Source organism: Leucopleurus acutus (assembly GCF_964270905.1).
Source record: "Leucopleurus acutus genome assembly, chromosome: 3".
Lineage (NCBI taxonomy): Eukaryota > Metazoa > Chordata > Mammalia > Artiodactyla > Delphinidae > Leucopleurus > Leucopleurus acutus.
This window is the reverse complement of record NC_139145.1, coordinates 51,693,237-51,711,857: the sequence shown is the minus strand read 5'-3', so window position 1 is coordinate 51,711,857 and position 18,621 is coordinate 51,693,237. Positions and strand designations below refer to the sequence as shown.

Sequence of the window (18,621 nt, the reverse complement as noted above, 5' to 3'; positions counted from 1 at the left end):
GAGGCTGTTGGGAGAAATTTCCCTTTCTCTTCTTTGTTTGCACAGTTCCTGGTGTTCACCTTTGGATTTGGCCCCGCCTCTGCATGTAGGTTGCCCTCTGGCATCTGTTCTTTTCCCAGACAGGAGGTGGTTAAAGGAGCAGCTGATTAGGGGGCTCTGGCCCACTTAGGCCAGGTGGAGGGAGAGTTACAGAATGTGGGGCAAGCTTGTAGCGGCAGAGGCCAGCATGACGTTGCAACAGTTTGAGGCGCACCATGTGTTCTCCTGGGGAAGTTTTCCCTGGATCACAGGACCCTGGCAGTGGCTGGCTGCAGAGGCTCCTGGGAGGGGAGGTGTGGATAGTGACCTGGGCTTGCACACAGGATTCTTGGTGCCTGCAGCAGCAGCATTAGTGTTTCATGCCCGTCTCTGGTGTTTGTGCTGATAGCCGCGGCTTGCACCCATCTCTGGAGCTTCTTTAGGCCAGCCTCTGAATCTCCTCTCCTCACGCACCTCGAAACAATGGTCTCTTGCCTCTTAGGCAGGTCCAGACTTTTTCCTGGACTCCCTCCCGGCTAGCTGTGGCGCACTAGCCCCCTTCAGGCTGTGTTCACGCAGCCAACCCCAGTTCTCTCCCTGGGATCTGACCTCTGAAGCCCAAGCCTCAGCTCCCAGCCCCCACCCGCCTTGGCGGGGAGCATAGAAGCCTCTCAGGCTAGTGAGTGCTGGTCAGCACCGATCGTTTGTGTGTGAATCTCTCCACTTTTCTCTCTGCACCCCTGTTGTTGCACTCTCCTCTGTGGCTCCGGAGCTTCCCACCCCGCTCCAGCTAGTGAACAGGCTTCCTAGTGTGTGGAAACTTTTCCTTCTTCACAGCTCCTTGCCTGAGGTGCAGGTCCCACCCCTATTCTTTTGTCTGTGTTTTTTGTTTTACCCTACCCAGGTACGTGGGGAGTTTCTTGCTTTTGGGGAAGTGTGAGGTCTTCTGCCAGTGTTCAGTAGATGTTCTGCTGGAGTTGTTCCACATGTAGATGTATTTTTGACGTACTTGTGGGGAGGAAGGAGACCTCCATGTCTTACTTCTCCGCCATCTTGAAGGTCCTCTCACTGAATGTTTTTTATACATGTCTTTTGTAAGGAAAAAAAAAGGATATGAAGGTGGTTGAATGTGTTTTTATAATGTGGCTCTAAATCTGTACATTTTAATGGATACTTTCATTAAAAATTAGTACTGGGCTTCCCTGGTGGTGCAGTGGTTGAGAGTCCGCCTGCCAATGCAGGGGACACGGGTTCGTGCCCCGGTCCGGGAAGATCCCACATGCCGCGGAGCCGCTGGGCCCGTGAGCCATGGCCGCTGAGCCTGCGCGTACGGAGCATGTGCTCTGCAACAGGAGAGGCCACAACAGTGAGAGGCCCACGTATCACAAAAAAAAATTAGTACTAAAGAATGCAAATGAGTAAGTAACCCCCATGTGGGTCACTCTTTTAGAGGTGAAAATGTTTACTGAAAAGCAGAGCAGGTCTGATATCACAGATATAGCAGATTGAAACTTGCTTTCTTGTAGTTGGTCTACATTTCTGCCATTAAAACTAAGCTTTAAATGAACATTTGGGGGCTTCCCTGGTGGCGCAGTGGTTGAGTGTCCGCCTGCTGATGCAGGGCACACGGGTTCGTGCCCCGGTCCAGGAAGATCCCACATGCTGTGGAGCGGCTGGGCCCGTGAGCCACGGCCGCTGAACCTGTGCGTCCGGAGCCTGTGCTCTGCAATGGGAGAGGCCACAACAGTGAGAGGCCCATGTACCGCAAAAAAAAAAAAAATAGATGAACATTTGGCCACTCAAATGAAGCCTGTTTCTTGCTGGTTGAGTGGTGAAGATAAATAAAAAAGCATCAGACTTGGAGCACAAATGAATATCCTAGATCCGTAACGGCAGAGTTGCCTGGCCTGCCAGGATCACCAAACTATCTCTTGACTTATTTGTGAGAGAGAGAATAATATAGTTTTCTCCCAAGCTTCAGAAATCACACAATATCTTTGAATAGTCTCTGCAATTCATTCAATTATAGATATGTGCTATGTTTTAGCTGTCTTGGCTAACACTGGTGATCAGAAGATTGACCTGGAGTACTTGTTAGAATTCAAGTTCCCAAATTCCTCTTCTAGAGTTTTGGATTCTTTAGGATAAAGAGAAGCCCAACTCTCTGCACTTTTAATAAACACCCAAGTAATGGATTATTTGTTCATCTTTGAAGCTATTTCTTTAATTACAGTTACCAGAAGTATTCATGTCTTTTAATCCACTAACCAACCAACCAAAGAAAGAGTATTTTAATAAAGATAATACTATTTAACATTTTATTGATTGAAATATTCATGATTACAAATTACATTAGGTTTTGTATTATTGAACACACAATTAAGATGGGTTTTCAACTGTCACTGAATAACTGAAGACAAAATAGAAATCTTTCATTGGCAGATTCTTAGAGTTGGAAAAATTCTTCAATGATCTATATTCCATCTTCTGTAGTATTGAAGGCTTTGTCTGATCATCTAGGAATTTAAAGCCCTGATGGAGAAGACTAATTGTAGAATCCATTTCACAATAGAATTGCTATAAAAGCCATAGGAATGTGTGGCTGAGGCAGAGTCAGCAACAACCCCAATGACTAAAATCAAATTTTCCACTATCTTCTCTGTAAAGAAAGAAAAAGCGAAAAAGAAAAATTATGCTTAAAAAAGTATTTAAAATTGCCTGAGCACTGCACTAAGCGCTTCTCCATGAGGAGAATCTGAATATAAGAGTGCTAGGAGGGCTGTGCTCCCCTTCCTCAAACAGGTAGCTGGGCTCCTCCTTACCCCCCTACCCTACACAGGTCCTCCCAACCACCTGGGGCTACTTGACTCTTCCTACATGCTCAGTCCTGACTCAGCCTTGGAACCCACTGAGGAGAGACCTCAGAGAGGAGGATTAGAGATTGTTTTCATGGTTCTCTAGAAGGAGAAGCCCATTTGGGGATTAAATGAGAGGAAACACCAGTGAGAGGAAATGAGGTGGGAAGTAGGAAGGCTGGCTGAACCTTGAGACTGGGAACTCCCTCGGGGGAATGAGGCAGCAAGGGAGGTTAGGTGGAAGTGCCCTAGCATGCCCTGCTCTCTAAGGAAAGTTTGGAGTCTTGTCAAGGAGACCAGGGGACAAAATGGACCACTGGAGGAGTTCCTTTCTAGCATAAATTGTCCATTGTGATGGATTTAAATTTCTGAAGTCAGTGGTTTTTCTTGCTCAGTTATGCTCCCTGTAGCTTGGAGCTACATCATAGAGGTTCTCATTCAGCCTCTGGAGTTAAGAATTACATTATATCGGTCACCAGACTTCCATTAGTAAGTCACAGCAATTAAATCAAGTTAAAGTAATTGATTTATACAGTTGGGTAACATCCAACAGGGATGGATATACTTCGAGGTCAAATGAAAACTACTTTTAGGAATGAGACTTAAGGGAAAGGTACCAGTGTGTTTCTTTGGCTTTAACAGAGAAAGTACAATTATTTTCCATCTATACTGTGACCTGGTTATCAGAAAAATGGAGGTTCCTATAATTTTGTGATTGTTTCTTCATTATTTTGGATGAGCCAATATTTAGTCTTGTGTTCTTACAGCTTTTCACTGCAGAAAACACATTTATTGGAGTACGTTCGGCCATTCGTTGCACAGATCGGGTCCATTTCTCTGGTGCAAAAATGTAACTGATCCCCATACACGTTACATTCTGGCTGTTAAACAGACAACATAAAAATTTTCAGATAATAAACTTTTTGAATAAAATATTTTTTACTCCTAATACAAAATGGTATGCATCAAAATGAAATATATTCTATAGTCTATATTGAGGTTTAAAAATAGACATAAGTCATGCACAGAGACATAAAAATATATTGATATATTTTTGCAACCCCAATATATTTTGTATTTTTTAAAAACATACAAATGGCTAAACGCATTTTAATAATTTAGCCACTCTGCCCCTACTTCACCTCATACATGGATCAGATTTTCACCATTATCTCATACCACAAAAAATTATAAAAGTGAATTTGTTATAATTCTTCTGTTTTCCTCAATAGTTTCACTAATAGATAATCTGATAGTTTCAGATTATCACCGTATATGTATGTGTTCATATATATGTTTGTATGTGTGTAGTTAACCATATACGTGTATATATATAATTTGTGTAGTGATGGCAGTGTTGGTAATTTAAATAAATAAACAATAGTGTGTGTATCCTTACATGATCTGCTTTTTAGGCATTGTTAAAAATGTTTGTTTAGATGTTTAGAAATAGTTGATTTTCTTCACCTCTATGTAATATTCCAATCTGTGATTTTATGAAAATTATTTTATATTCCTGTAAGTGGAAAATTAGGGTTTTTTAAAAATAAATATCTGTTTCAGTCCCTGCTTTCAATTTTATTTTATTATTTTTTTTTAAATTTTATTTATTTTTGGCTGCATTGGGTCTTCGTTGCTGTGTGCAGGCTTTCTCTAGTTGCAGCAAGCAGGGGCTACTCATTGCATTGGCTTCTCTTGTTGCGGTGCACAAGCTCTAGGTGCACAGGCTTCAGTAGTTGTGGCTCGTGGGCTCTAGAGCACAGGCTCAGTAGTTGTGGCACACTGGCTTAGCTGCTCCGCGGCACGTGGGACCTTCCCGGACCAGGGCTTGAACCCGTGTTCCCTGCATTGACAGGTGGATTCTTAACCACTGCACCACCAGGGAAGCCCAAAATTAGTTGTTGTTGTTTTTTGCGGTACGCGGGCCTCTCACTGTTGTGGCCTCTCCTGTTGCGGAGCACAGGCTCCGGATGCACAGGCTCAGTGGCCATGGCTCACGGGCCCAGCCGCTCCGCGGCATGTGAGATCTTCCCGGACCGGGGCATGAACCCGTGTCCCCTGCATCGGCAGGTGGACTCTCAACCGCTGTGCCACCAGGGAAGCCCCCTAAATTAGTTTTTTTTAATCCTCTTCTTTTTCTAGGGTGAACAATTCCACTTTAAACACTGTTTTTTGATGCCTGTATATAACCAGGTTTATGCTCAATAATAAAACTGTGAATAATGGGATATTTTTACCTTGTCTGAAATGACAGATGGTTTTATATAGCTGGCAAGATTCTATTTCTTGAACTTAGTGTAAGAATGACACTTTATCTTACTTTTTGAAGGACTATTCTGTTATAGATATTTTTGATAAAATTTGCTGTTAAAACTTAAAATATAAAAAAAATTAAAAGTTTACCTTTTTCAATTCCCACATTAATCAGTATGAACTTACAGTTTCACGTGTCTCTCTTAAGGGTACAAAAGCAGTTTCTGCAAAACTCACACAAAAGGTAAATTGAAAAGAAGAAGATGAACAGGAGAAAACAATGTCTCTGGTGGCAAGTACCCACATCTATGCTAATCACCTACTCAAACACAGCAAGTAATGAGGTGAGGCTTTTGTGGTAGTATCAAAATAATCATCTCACAAAATAACTTCAAATCTGGAAATAGAATTCTAAATTCATCTCACTCTGAAAAATAAGTATGGCTTAATAATCACCAAACCCTGCTGTGGAGATACCACTTTTTTTCATTTTTATAAATAGAGACATCCTAGTCAGAGAAGACAATGCCTTGCTTAAGGCCACTTAATATGAAGAAGTTAATTACTACTTAGTATTCAACTCGAGTATCATGGATCTTGTTAATATCTCACAGCTACTTTACTCTGAAATTCATGGGCCATCTTGTGCTTTAAGAAAGATAAGTTTTCAGCAGAGGGATCAATTACTTCTCTCCTTACACAAAGCCTTGACTTTAGTGGACTCAGAGCTGGCAAACAACAAATAGGATTGTCAAGGATACCAGATCTAGAGGACTTTTTTACTGCCCACACTCTGCATTTAGCAACGATGAAATCTGACCTCCAAAAAGGGGGAAAAATCAGGTAAATATCTTTAATCATAAATAAACAGAAAACTAAATTTTACTGCTCATTCTAACCCCCTCTGTCTCTACCCTTCTAAGGTGGGAAATGAGAAAAAGCAATCTACTGATGTAATTTTTAAATAGGTATTTGTAACATTTCATTTTGCCCGTTTAAGTATTACATACCCAACAGCAATCTCCTTCATTCCTAGATAATAGCAGTTGTTTCCTACATTTCCTAAAACATGTTAGTTGCTTCATCCAGGTCTGAAAATTTTACTCACCAAAATAAAGAGGACATGCCAAGCCAATAATGAAAATAACTTTGATCCATGATGAGAAGAGAGACATCTTATCAAGTCTGTAGAATAAATGCATAGGAATGCTTATAACACATGGCACAGGGACAAATTGCCCATTTCCAAATGAAAGTTTCTTACAGCTAAGGGAACTGCCCCCCTCTCCTAGGTTTGTAATTATGGTGGAAATCTTCCCCCCAACCCACAGGACATACATGTGAACAGAAGGCCTTGTAGAAGACTTGAGAGAAACACTAGGACAAGTTCTCTTTGCCCATTTAAGGAGGAGCGGTTTACCCTCCCAACCCTTGGCTCAGCCAAGGAGCCTGGCTGCATTTAAAGAACTATGCACTTTGGAATTTCAGTTTTTCCTCAGAAAACAGAAATAGTTATTTCAGCAAGGACTGACCTGCAGCAGTCCTCACAGCAATGTGACACACCAGGGCTACCTCCACAGCATCCCCACCTGACCTACCTGAAACAGAGAAGGCAGTGGAGAGTGAGCTCCAGGGACTGTGCCTATTTTGATTCCCTTTCCTTCTCAACCACTTCCCCCAGCTGAAGAGTCTCCTTTATTGGACTGTTGGTGACCAGCCTGGTGGGGTAAAACAGATGGCCCCCAGCAGATAAGACCCTGAGGTTTTCTGTGTTCTTCCTCACGAAGATCTCACACAGATCATCTCTGAGCAGGGGTTTGGGACAATTTTATCTGATGAACACATGTATGAGGAAGGGAGAAGGTGACAACAATTCTTTGAAACTCTAAGGTACAGAAGAGATGGGAAGCTTTCCGAGTTCCTGAGTTGAAAATAAAGGATAATCAAAACAAGAAAGAAAAGAATGAGTTCGGGGAACTATAATTAGATACATACCTACACCCTTAGTATTTTGAAGGACAGTAGAAGTCCATTAGACTCAATGGGAGATTTGATTTTTATTAAACTTTTTATCTTGAGTTGAATGGAGATTCTCATCAAGCCGTAAGCACTAATGCGGAGAGTTCTTGTGTTCCTTTTAATCAATTTCCCCCACTGAGAACATCTTGTAAAATTATGGTACAAATTCACAACCAAGAATGTTCAAAAAGACTGTCAGGGCAACCAGCTATGGAAACCTGAGGTAGAGGACAGAATGTGAATATTAAGAAGAGAAAGAAGGCTTGGGAATGAAATTGAGACCACAGGGGACAATGCCCTCAACTATATGATGAATAATTTGATCTTTACCTCAAAGTAAAGTGGGAAACTGTGCAGGGTTGGAAGTAGTAGGAAGAGGTATATAATATGAGCTATTTAATTAATCTGCTTCACAGTCTGACTCTGTGGGAAGAACTTTGGCAAATGAAAGTCCTGAGTTCAAATGCTATCTACCACTGAGTAACCTTGAGACAATATTCAGACTTCCTAATCCACTATTTACTAATTTTAAATGTGGGAATAATTTCTGTCTCAACGATTTGCCATAAATATTAGGGATAAAATATTAAAACAGGATGCACTTAAAGTTGTGCTAGATTACATGTGTCACCCTAACCGAACCTTTTTCTTTTTCAGTGAAGAAAGCCAAGATTGAGAAAAGAACCTTTGAGTCTAGCACTGTTCCGTGCCAATTTAATGGCAGGATACAAAATCTGGTAAGTGCTAAAATTTTTCCTTTATTATAGGAAGTTATTATCATGCTTTCGCTAGATTTTGAATTATTTACATAGATACCATCAGAGACATCTGTGCAGATAATCCTTCTGGCACACGACCTTGGAGGGTAAAATTAAACTGAAGTTTAGAGTTGAAGTGATTGTACAGTCCTTGAATCCCACAACACTGGATTTTTTCTCTTATGTGCATTCATTAGCAGAGATTAAGAGCAGAAGACACTGCCTATGAGATACAACAGGCCATGAGGTTTCTAAATTAACCATGAAAGGGAATGTTAGATGTGTGGGTTATTTGATGCATATTTTTTCTGAAAATGTTTAATGTGCATAAATACATTTATACTGCAAAGTTACAGATATTTAATATACAACTATACTAAAATCACATAAATATATGCATATGTGTGTATATGCAGATATATGCATGTGTATATATGTCTATATATGTATGTATATAATTCTGTATATCTATATATTCACAAATATACTAACATTTACATGTAATAACACATATATATGTAATAACATTAACAATATAGATACATATATATATATATACACACACAGAGCATATAGATAGATATACGTAGATATCTATATATGTAAGTTATCTAGGTGAGCCCTAAATGTCATCACAAGTATCCTCATAAAAGGGAGACTGAAGAAGATTTGATGCAGACACACAAAGAAGGCCAAATGAAGATGGAGTTAAGAGAGATCTGAAGATGCTGGCCCTAAAGATGACTGGTGATAAATAGATAGATAAAAATAGAGACAGAAGAATAAAATCAAGACATTTCTCTGTAACTCAGTTTTTCATTTAACAATCAATGGTATATCTTCATATAAGCATATACAAACACACAATTCCTTTTAAGTTATTCTTGCTACCAGTGTTGTAATGAACATGGTTGTGCAGGTCACTACATGCTCATTCAATTAGTTCTATATTTTTAGTAGTTGCATTTTTGAGTCACATAATATGTGCAGTTTAAATTTTAAAGATAAGACCAGTTTACTTCCTGAAAGCCTTATATCATCTTACTATGAAAAAGACAGATTACAAGGATGGTTGGTTCTCTGTATCTCACCAAATGAGTATCATCTGAAATATTCATGTTTTCACACTCACAGTTAAATATATACAAAAATATAAAGTGTATATATTTGGATGATTTTGTTCAGTGACAAAATTTCTCCATCTGGGAATAAGCTGAAATTGTTTATTAAATAAGTTAATGAAGTCATAATTTCTATTTTTTTACTTTTAAGAATTTTCATCTACAAACATGGTTTAACTTCCAAATTATTTAAGTGCTGAATATGTGAAGAAAATATTCCTCTCTAATTAACACAATTCATAGTTATGTTCTGTAAATGAGAAATTTGGAAATCTTTGGAGAAACTTCCTGTTATATATACATATACAAATGGAACAGCTTATTTGAAGTGGTGATGGGTGAACTTTGGCTGCCCGGCCTCTTTTGTCTATTTAGAGTTAACTCTAGCTGGAGAACGCTGAACTACATGTCTGTGTTTCCTCTCTAATATTCCAAAGTTTATGGTGCTTAGGAGATCCTGTTAGATGATCCCTGAGCACAAGATAATGCAGTCTGTTTTACACTGTCACAAGGTTCCCCTGCCCCAAATATATATTCCAGCTTTATTGAGTATGACATAACAGGCATACCTTGGAGATACGGAAGGGTTTGGTTCCAGACTGCTGAAACAAAGTGAATATTGCAATGAAATAAGTAACACAAATTTTTTCGTTTCCCAATGCAAATAAAAATTATGTTTACACTATACATATGTAGCCTATTAAGTGTGCCATAGCACTGTGTCTTAGAAACAATGTACACGCCTTAATTTAAAAATACTTTATTGCTAAAATATGCTAACCATTATCTGACAACACAGGGTTGCTACAAACCTTCAATTTTCAAAAAACACAGTATCTGAAAAGTACAATAAAGGAAAGCATGCCGAAAGACTAATGAACATAGATGAAGCAGTCCCCAACAAAATATTAGCAAACCTAATTCAACAGTATGTTAAAAGGATCATACAACATGATCCAGTGAGATTCATCCCAGGGATACAAGGATGGTTCAATTTCCAGAAATCAAACAATATGATACACCACACTAACAAACTGAAGAATAAACGTCATAATGATTATCTCAATAGATGCAGAAAAAGCTTTTGACAAAATTCAACATCCATTTGTGATAAAAAAGTGAGTATAGACAGAACACACCTCAACATAGTAAATGCTATCTATGACAAGTCCACAGCTAACATTATACTCAATGGTGAAAAGTAGAAAGCATTTCCTACAAGATCAGGAAAAAGACAAAGATGCCCACTCTTGCCACTTTTATTCAACATAGTATTGGAAGTCTAGCTGCAGCCATCAGAAAAGAAAAAGAAATAAAAGGAATCAAAATTGGAAAGGAAGAAGTAAAACTGTCACTGACTGTAGATGACATGATACTATACACAGAAAATCTTAAAGATGCCACCAAAAAAACTACTAAAGCTCAGCAATGAATTCAGCAAAGTTGGAAGATACAAAATTAATATACAGAAATCTATTGCATTTCTATATACTAACAATGAACTATTAGAAAAGAAAATTAAGAAATGAACACCATTAAGAAACTAAGAAAACAATTGCATCAAAAAAATAAAATACCTAGGAATAAAAAGACCTGCACCCAGAAAATATAAGAAACTGGATGAAAGAAGTTGACAATGACACAAACAGATGGAAACATTTGCTGTGATGGAAAGATTTACCATGCTCATGGATTTGAAGAATTAATGTTATTAAAATGATCATAGTACCCAAGACAATCTACAGATTCAGTGCCAAAACACCAAAGGCATTTTTCACAGAACTAGAACAAACAGTCCTAGAATTTGTATGGAAACACAAAAGACCCTGAATAGCCAAAACAATCTTGAGAAAGAAGAACAAAGCTGGAGGTATCACACGCCCTGATTTCAAACTATACTACAAAGCACCATGATCAAAACAGTATGGTACTGGCACGAAAACTGACACATAGATCAGTGGAGCAAAATAAGACCCCAAAAATGAACCCATACTTATATGGGCAATTTATCTACAACAAAGGAGGCAAGAATATACAATGCAGAAAAGACAGCCTCTTCTATAAATGATGTTAGGAAAATTGGACAGCTACACACATAAGGATCAAACTGGACTCTTCTCTCACACCAGGCACAAAAATAAATTCAAAATGGATTAAATATTTAAATGTTAAGACCTAAAACCATAAAACTTTTTGAAGAAAACATAAGCAGTACACTCTTTGACATAAGTCTTAGCAATTTTGTTTTTGGATATGTCTCCTCAGGCAAGGACGACAAAAGCAAAAAAACCCAAATGGGACTACATCAAACTAAAAAGCTTTTGGACAGAGAAGGAAAATATCAACAAATCTAAAAGGCTGCCTACTGAATGTGGGAAGATATGTGCAAACTTATTTCTCACAAGGGATTAATATCCAAAATATACAAAAAACTCATATAACTCAGTATGAGAAAAACAAACAACCCAATTAAAAATTGGGCAGAGGACCTGAATAGACATGTTTCCAAAGAAGACCTACAGATGGCCAACAGGCACATGAAAAGATGCTCAACATCACTAATCATCAGGGAAATGCAAATCAAAACCAAAATGATATATCACCTCATATCTGTCAGAATGGCTACTATCAGAAAGACAACAAATAACAAATGTTGGCAAGGATGTAGACAAAGGGGGACCCTCATGCACTGTTGGTGAGAATGTAAATTGGTGACGTCTCAATGGAAAACAGTATGGAGATTCCTCAAAAATTAAAAAAAAGAACTACCATATGATCCAGCAATTCTACTCCTGGGTATTTATGCAAAAAAAAAAAAAAAAAAGAAAAGAAAAGAAAAAAACCCCACTAAGTTGAAAATATAGATTCACCCCTATATTCATTCCAACATTATTTACAGTAACCAACATACAGAAGCAACTTAAGTGCCCAATCAATAGATGAATGTATAAAGAAGATGTGATAGTGATACACACACACACACACACACACACACACACGCCAGAGTATTATTTAGCTATAACAAAGAACAAAATCTTGCCATTTGCAGCAACATGGATGAACATAGAGGGTATTATGCTAATTGAAATAATTCAGACAGAGAAAGACAAATACTATATGATTTCACTTATACGTACAATCTAAAAAACAAAAACAAATGAAACGAAACACAACTAAACAGAAACAGAGTCACAGACACAGAGAACAAACCAGTAGTTGTCAGATGTCAGAGGGGAGGGGGTTGGGGGCTGAAGAGAAATAGGGGAGACAGATTAAGAGGTACAAACTTTCAGTTACAAAATAAATCAATCACAGCTATGAAATGTACAGTGCAGGGAATCCAGTCAATAATTATGCAATATCTTTGTGTGGTGACAGAAGACAATTAGATTTATCATGGTGATCATTTTGAAATGTACAGAAATATAGAATCACTATGTGTGTACCAGGAACCAACACAGTGTTGTAGGTCAATTATACTTCAAAAACAAACTCATGGAAAAAGAGATCAGATTTGTGGTTACCAAAGATAGGGGGTGAGGAGAGATGGAATTGTATGAAAGTAGTTGAAAGGTTAAAAACTTCCAGTTATAAGATAAATAAGTACTAGGCTTGCAATGAACAACATGTTAAATATAATTAACACTGCTGAGCATTATATATGAAAGTTAAAAGAGTAAATCCTAAGAGTTCTCATCACAAGAAAAAATTTTTTTCTATTTCTCTAATTTTGTATCTGTACGGGATGATGGATGTTCACTAAACTTACTATAATTATTTCATGATATATGTAAGTCAAATCATTTCACTGTACATCTTAAACTTACACAGTGCTGTATGTCGATTATACCTCAATAAAACTGGAAGAGAAAAAAGAGGTATGCAGTAACAATTGTTGGTGACGATGTGGAGGAAACGGAATTCTCATACATTACTGGTGGGAATGGTTAAGAAGATACAGCCACTTTGAAAAATACACTGATAGGTTCTGGAAGAGCGCAAGATAAACCTACCATACAAAGCATCCATTCTACTCTTGGGTGTTTAACCAAGAAAAAATGAAAAGAAAAAAAGACTTGTATAGTAATGTTCATAGCACCATTTTTCTTAATAACCAAAAAGTGGCAACAATTCCAGTGTTCATAACCTAGTGAAAAATTAAAACAAAACATGGTATATCAATACAAAATGGAATACTATTGAACATTAAAAAGTAATGAACTACTGATGTATAAGCTACAGTGTGAATGAACCACAAAAACCTGTAAAATGAAAGAAGCAGATATAAAAACAACATACTGTTTCATTGTCTTTACAGAAAATGTCTAGAAAAGGTAAAACAAGAGAATACAATGTAGATGAGTAGTTGCCTTGGGTTGGGGGTAGGAAGAGGGCATGACCTCCAAAGGATGAGAGGCACATATTTGGGGGTGATGTAAACACTCTAAACTTTAATTGTGTTGATGGTTGCTTATCTCTCTCCCTCTCTCTCTCTCTCTCTATATATATATATTTCAATTATTACATCATGTCTAAAACTGATTAATTTTGGGTATGTAATTACAACAATAAACTGGTTTTTAAAAAGAATAAAATTTCAAGCTTTGTATTCAAACTCTCTTTACCAAAAGGTCAGGTTTAAAATACTGTAAGATTTCCTGTGTCTCATTTTCATAATATGTAAAATAGAGAGCTGATGTCTACCTAATGTGATCCTTAGAAGAACTGAGTTAGGTAACATGTAGAAAACTGTTTCACACAGCTTTTGAGGAGAACAGTCATGCAAAAAGGAGGATTTCCATTCATTAGTGGATAATAACTTTAATCGATAACATTTAAATTCCTAGATGATAAGTAAAAGCAGAGCTGATCATTGTTATCTTATTTCTCGCATCTAAATAGGGCTTGACACATAGACCTTTATTTATGTGGAATTTTAAAAAAAAGAATACATAAATGAATACACATGTTCACTGAAGAACTTTTTCACAAAGTCCTCTGCAAAGAAAAAGTGGTGCAATTGGCCGAAAGCATTTTTATAACGTTGCTCTACAAATTAACATTCTAATGGATACTTTCCTTAAGAGGGATATTTGAGATTTTAAATGATTTAATAGCTCCCACACTGATTACTCTTTAGATGTAAAAGTATCTATTGATAAGAACAGCATGCCTAGCATAGCCTATGTCATAGATTCCCAGTTGTCATTCAACAGTCAACCTACATTTCTGCCACTACATTCAAGGTCTGAATGATCCTTTGGGCACACAACTAAAGCCTGCTTCTTGTGGCTGGAAAACTGAGACTAATGGAGAGACATCTGACTTGGCCCTAATAAAGCAAGTCCTAAGTCAATAAAGGCCGTGTTGCTTCTCATCCCAGGAGCACCCACTTACCTCTCAACTGACTTGTGATCAAGAATGAAAAACATAGAAATTTTTCCCAAGCCTCATAAATCTTATATTATCTTTCTATACATTCTGAAATTTATTCAATTATAGACATACCCGAGGTCTTAGAGTCAGTATTACCTAAGATTCATGATCATAATATTACCTGGGGTGCTTGTTAGATTTCAATTTCCCATAAACCTCTCCTAGAAGTTCTGAATCTTTAGAACAGACAGAATCCAGTTATCTGTACTTTTTTTTTTGGTGGTACGCGGGCCTCTCACTGTTGCAGCCTCTCCCATTGAGGAGCACAGGCTCCGGATGCGCAGGCTCAGCGGCCATGGCTCACGGGTCCCAGCTGCTCCGTGGCATGTGGGATCTTCCCGGACCGGGGCACGAACCCGTGGCCTCTGCATCGGCAGGCGGACTCTCAACCACTGTGCCACCAGGGAAGCCTGTACTTTTTATAAATACCCAAGTAATCTAATATTTGGTCATATTTGGAAAATATCTTTTTGGCTATAAGTATCAAAAATTGTTTATGTCTTAACCCATTACCCAACGAAATAAACAAGGGGCATGTTAAAATAAAATGTAACACCATTTAACATTTCATGGAGCAAAATATTTAGGGTTTTAAATTGCATTAGGTTTTACATTATCAAACATATAACTAAGATACTAATTTTTCAAACTGTCATTGAAGAACTGAACATAGAGAGTAAAAATGCTGAAATGAAAGGATCTTAAAGTGAGAAAGAACTTGGAATATACTACATTCCACCTTGTATTCTACAGGGTTCACCTGGTCCTCTAAGAATGGAAGACCCTGATTCTGCAACTCTAATTGTCTGTAGAATCCACTGCAAAATGGGATCACAGTAGAAGTTGTAGGAATGTGTTGCTCCAGGAAAAAGTCAGCATTCACTATAATGAGCAATAGCAAATTTGCCACCACTTTTTCTGTAGAAAGAATCAGACAGAAAGTGAAAAAAAATATTAAAAGAACACATAAAATTAAACACTGTGGCAGTACACAAAATGTTTCTAAATGAGGAGATCTGAACTATGGGACATTACAGAAAGGCTGTGCTCTACTTCCAGAAGGAGCTGGACCCTGACTGCTCCCCTGCCTTATACATGTCCTCTCCCTACTGTGGGGCTGTTTGATCCTTCCTACCTGCTCAGTCCTGACTCAGTCTTTGGACTAGACCTAAGAAAGGAAGTCATTAGGCATTGTGTTAATCCAGATTTTCCAAGAGGCAGAAACAATTTTGGGAGTAAGTGGGCAAAGATTTTATGAGGAACACATGTGTAACAAAATGGGGGAGTGTTGCAGAAAAGGCTGGCAAAGCTTTAGACCACAAACTCCTTCCGAGTGGAGGAGAGGGGGATGTGAGTTTGGGTGGAGGTGTCCTAGACTGCTCTGCACTCTCAGGAAGGTTTCAAAGGCCATGATGATTTCAGGAGACAAAGTTGACAATCACATGATTTCAGTGTGTAATCACGAGTCTGTTCTTTGCTCAATTATGCCCCCTGTGGCTGGAGGTCTGCAAGGCTGATTCTCATGACTTCAGTGAGATCTTCTGTTGAGCATCAGAGCTTTGGAATAACATCATCTTGGCCACTAGTCAGCCATTAGTAGTTCATAATCAATTAAATTAAGCTAAGTTAACTAGTTCTTTCATTTACAAAACATCCAGCATGGTTATAGTGACAGTTTAATACTACTTTCAGAAGTAAGAATTTTAAGACATGGTAGAAGTGTGTCTCCTTGGCTTTTAGAGAAATATTATAGTTATTTTCTGTGTATGTTGTGCCTACATTATCAGCAAATGAATTTTCTTATCATTTCATGATTTTTTAATTACTTTGGAAGAGTAAATATTCACTATTGTGTTCTTACTTGAGTGCACCACAAAAAAAACACATTTATTGCAATAAGTATGGCCATTGGTTGCAAAGACTGGATGATATTCTTTTGTGCATGTTTTCACACCACTGTATGGACCACATTCTACCTGTCAAATATAGAGAGATAATATACATTAGACAATGAATATTTGAATACAATCTTCTTAAATCTTAATATGAAATGCCATACATCCAGAAAAGGATAAATACAATATATGTTTAGGTTTAAAGAGAAAACTTTATGGAGTCACATCCAGTAAATAAGAAACTAATTTATAGAAATAGTGTATTAACAAAAAGGCCATGCAAGTGGCTGAGTGTATTTTTATAATGTAACCAATTTCCCACCCCCACCCATGACCTTCCCCTCCTAGGTGATATTTTTCTTATCACTCTCTCACTCACACAAACACACACACACACACACACACACACAAGAAAGTCACCAAACTGAGTTTCTACCTCCCTCTAGAATTTCACTACATATCAATACATATATATTTTCACTATATTTATATATTTCATAGTTTTGGGTATCTTGGTAATTTTCACAAATAAATGATACCATATGTATTCTTATATGCCTTTCTTTTTATACTCCCTTATGACCTTTATTTATACTGATGTTCAGAGCTGTAATTTATTTTCACCCTTAAGTAATATTCCACTATTTGGCCATATAGAAATCATCACTGTATATTCTCCTACACACTGGTAACTGGGATGGTGCTTTTTTCCCTTTCATTTTGTTAGGATGAATAATTCTACTCTAAACATACTTTCTATAGCTCTCAGTTTTGTGTGCAGCAAGTAACTACCCATGATAGGAAATTTAAGGTAATAGGATAAATACGCTATCACCTTGTACAGACACTGCTAAATGGTTTTGTAACACTTGCTAGATTCTATTTCTTAACCTTGATGTAATAATAATACATACACACTTTTACTTTTTGAAGGAGTGTTTTTTACATTCTGTTTGATCAATTTTCCTGTGATTTTAAAAACTGAAAATGGTTAAAAATTTACATTTCAACTTCCAAATGAACCAGCAGTAACTTACCCAATGCTTGTAACTTGATGTTTTTGTAAGAGCAGTTTCTGCAACCACAGAACAGTTTAAAAAAATAAGAAGCCCACACACACAGTGGCAGTAGAAATCTATGTAAGTGGCCAATTCAAGGAACTACAACTAATGAGGTAAGAATTTTGTAGTAGTAACAAAAACATAAATTCTCAAATATATACAAATCTTAGAAAAAAATAATCCCCCAATTATTCTAGCTTTGTGAAAAATGGTATTGTGTATTATATTTTTTAGTAACTCCTAATACCCTGCTTGAAGATACCAATTTTTTAAAGCTCTGTAAAAGAGACATTTCATTGTGATGAAGACAATGCCCTGGGTGAAGTCACTTAAATGTGAAGAAATTCTGCTCAATATCAGGGTATTATTCAATACCTATATAACAGCTCCTTTTATTCCCCAAATTTTATGGGCCACTTTGAACTTTAAGGAAGATAACTGGTCAACAGAGGTATGAATGAGTTCTTTCTTAACACAATGCCTTAATTTCGGGGACTCAGAGCTGATAACTAAAACTTTAGATTTACAAGGAATACCAGATCTAGAAGAGCTCATTCTTTCCCCACACTTTGTAATTACAACCATAGAATCTGGGCCCCAAAAGGAAAAATAATTTAGTTAAACGAAGAGATAAGGTCTACTGCCCATTCTAATGCACCACTCTGTTTTAACTTCTCTAATATGGGAAATGAGAAGAAGCAATTCAATGATGAAACATTTAAAAGGAATTTATAGTAAACCCTGTGTCACTTTACCAATTTAAGAATTACGAATCAATGAAACCACCACTACATTCCTACGTTACAGCAAAATGCTTCCTGCATTTCTAGGATATATGGAGTGTTTTCCCCAAGACTGAAAAATTTACTCACCAGAATAAAGAGTAATGGCCAAGATGATGAAAATCACTTTGATCCATGATGAGGTGAGAGGCATTTTATCGAATCTGTCAGAGAAACTCCTCAGGATGTCTGAAACAATGGCACAGAGATACATGGCCCATTTCCAACAGACAGGTAAATGAAATCTAGACAAACTTAGAAAGTGTTTTACTTGTAGAGGAACTACTCCAACTCCCTAGATCCCAAGTTAAGGTGGACTGTCCCATCTGTTGCTCCCCCAACCCTACAATTCAGCAAGAAATATCACGACATCAGAAGACTGCCCTAAAGTGTGAGAGAAAACCCATGAAAAGTGCTCTGTGA

The 18,621-nt window shown here is 37.5% G+C and overlaps 1 protein-coding gene across 1 annotated transcript in view; it reads right to left on the bottom strand.

Annotated features, from left to right (window-relative positions):
• Nucleotides 1–2,435: 2,435 nt before the first annotated feature.
• LOC309958893 (uncharacterized protein) overlaps nt 2,436–18,621 on the bottom strand; it is an 86,509-nt gene continuing 70,323 nt past the window's right edge. The window contains exons 2-6 of the mRNA XM_082835021.1: nt 18,289–18,387; nt 16,367–16,436; nt 5,826–5,946; nt 3,639–3,754; nt 2,436–2,677 (exon numbers count right to left, since the gene is read on the bottom strand). Coding sequence (XP_082691147.1) covers nt 2,632–2,677; nt 3,639–3,754; nt 5,826–5,946; nt 16,367–16,436; nt 18,289–18,352 — 417 coding nt within the window. The 5' untranslated portion in view covers nt 18,353–18,387 and the 3' untranslated portion in view covers nt 2,436–2,631. The remainder of the gene's footprint in view (nt 2,678–3,638; nt 3,755–5,825; nt 5,947–16,366; nt 16,437–18,288; nt 18,388–18,621) is intronic.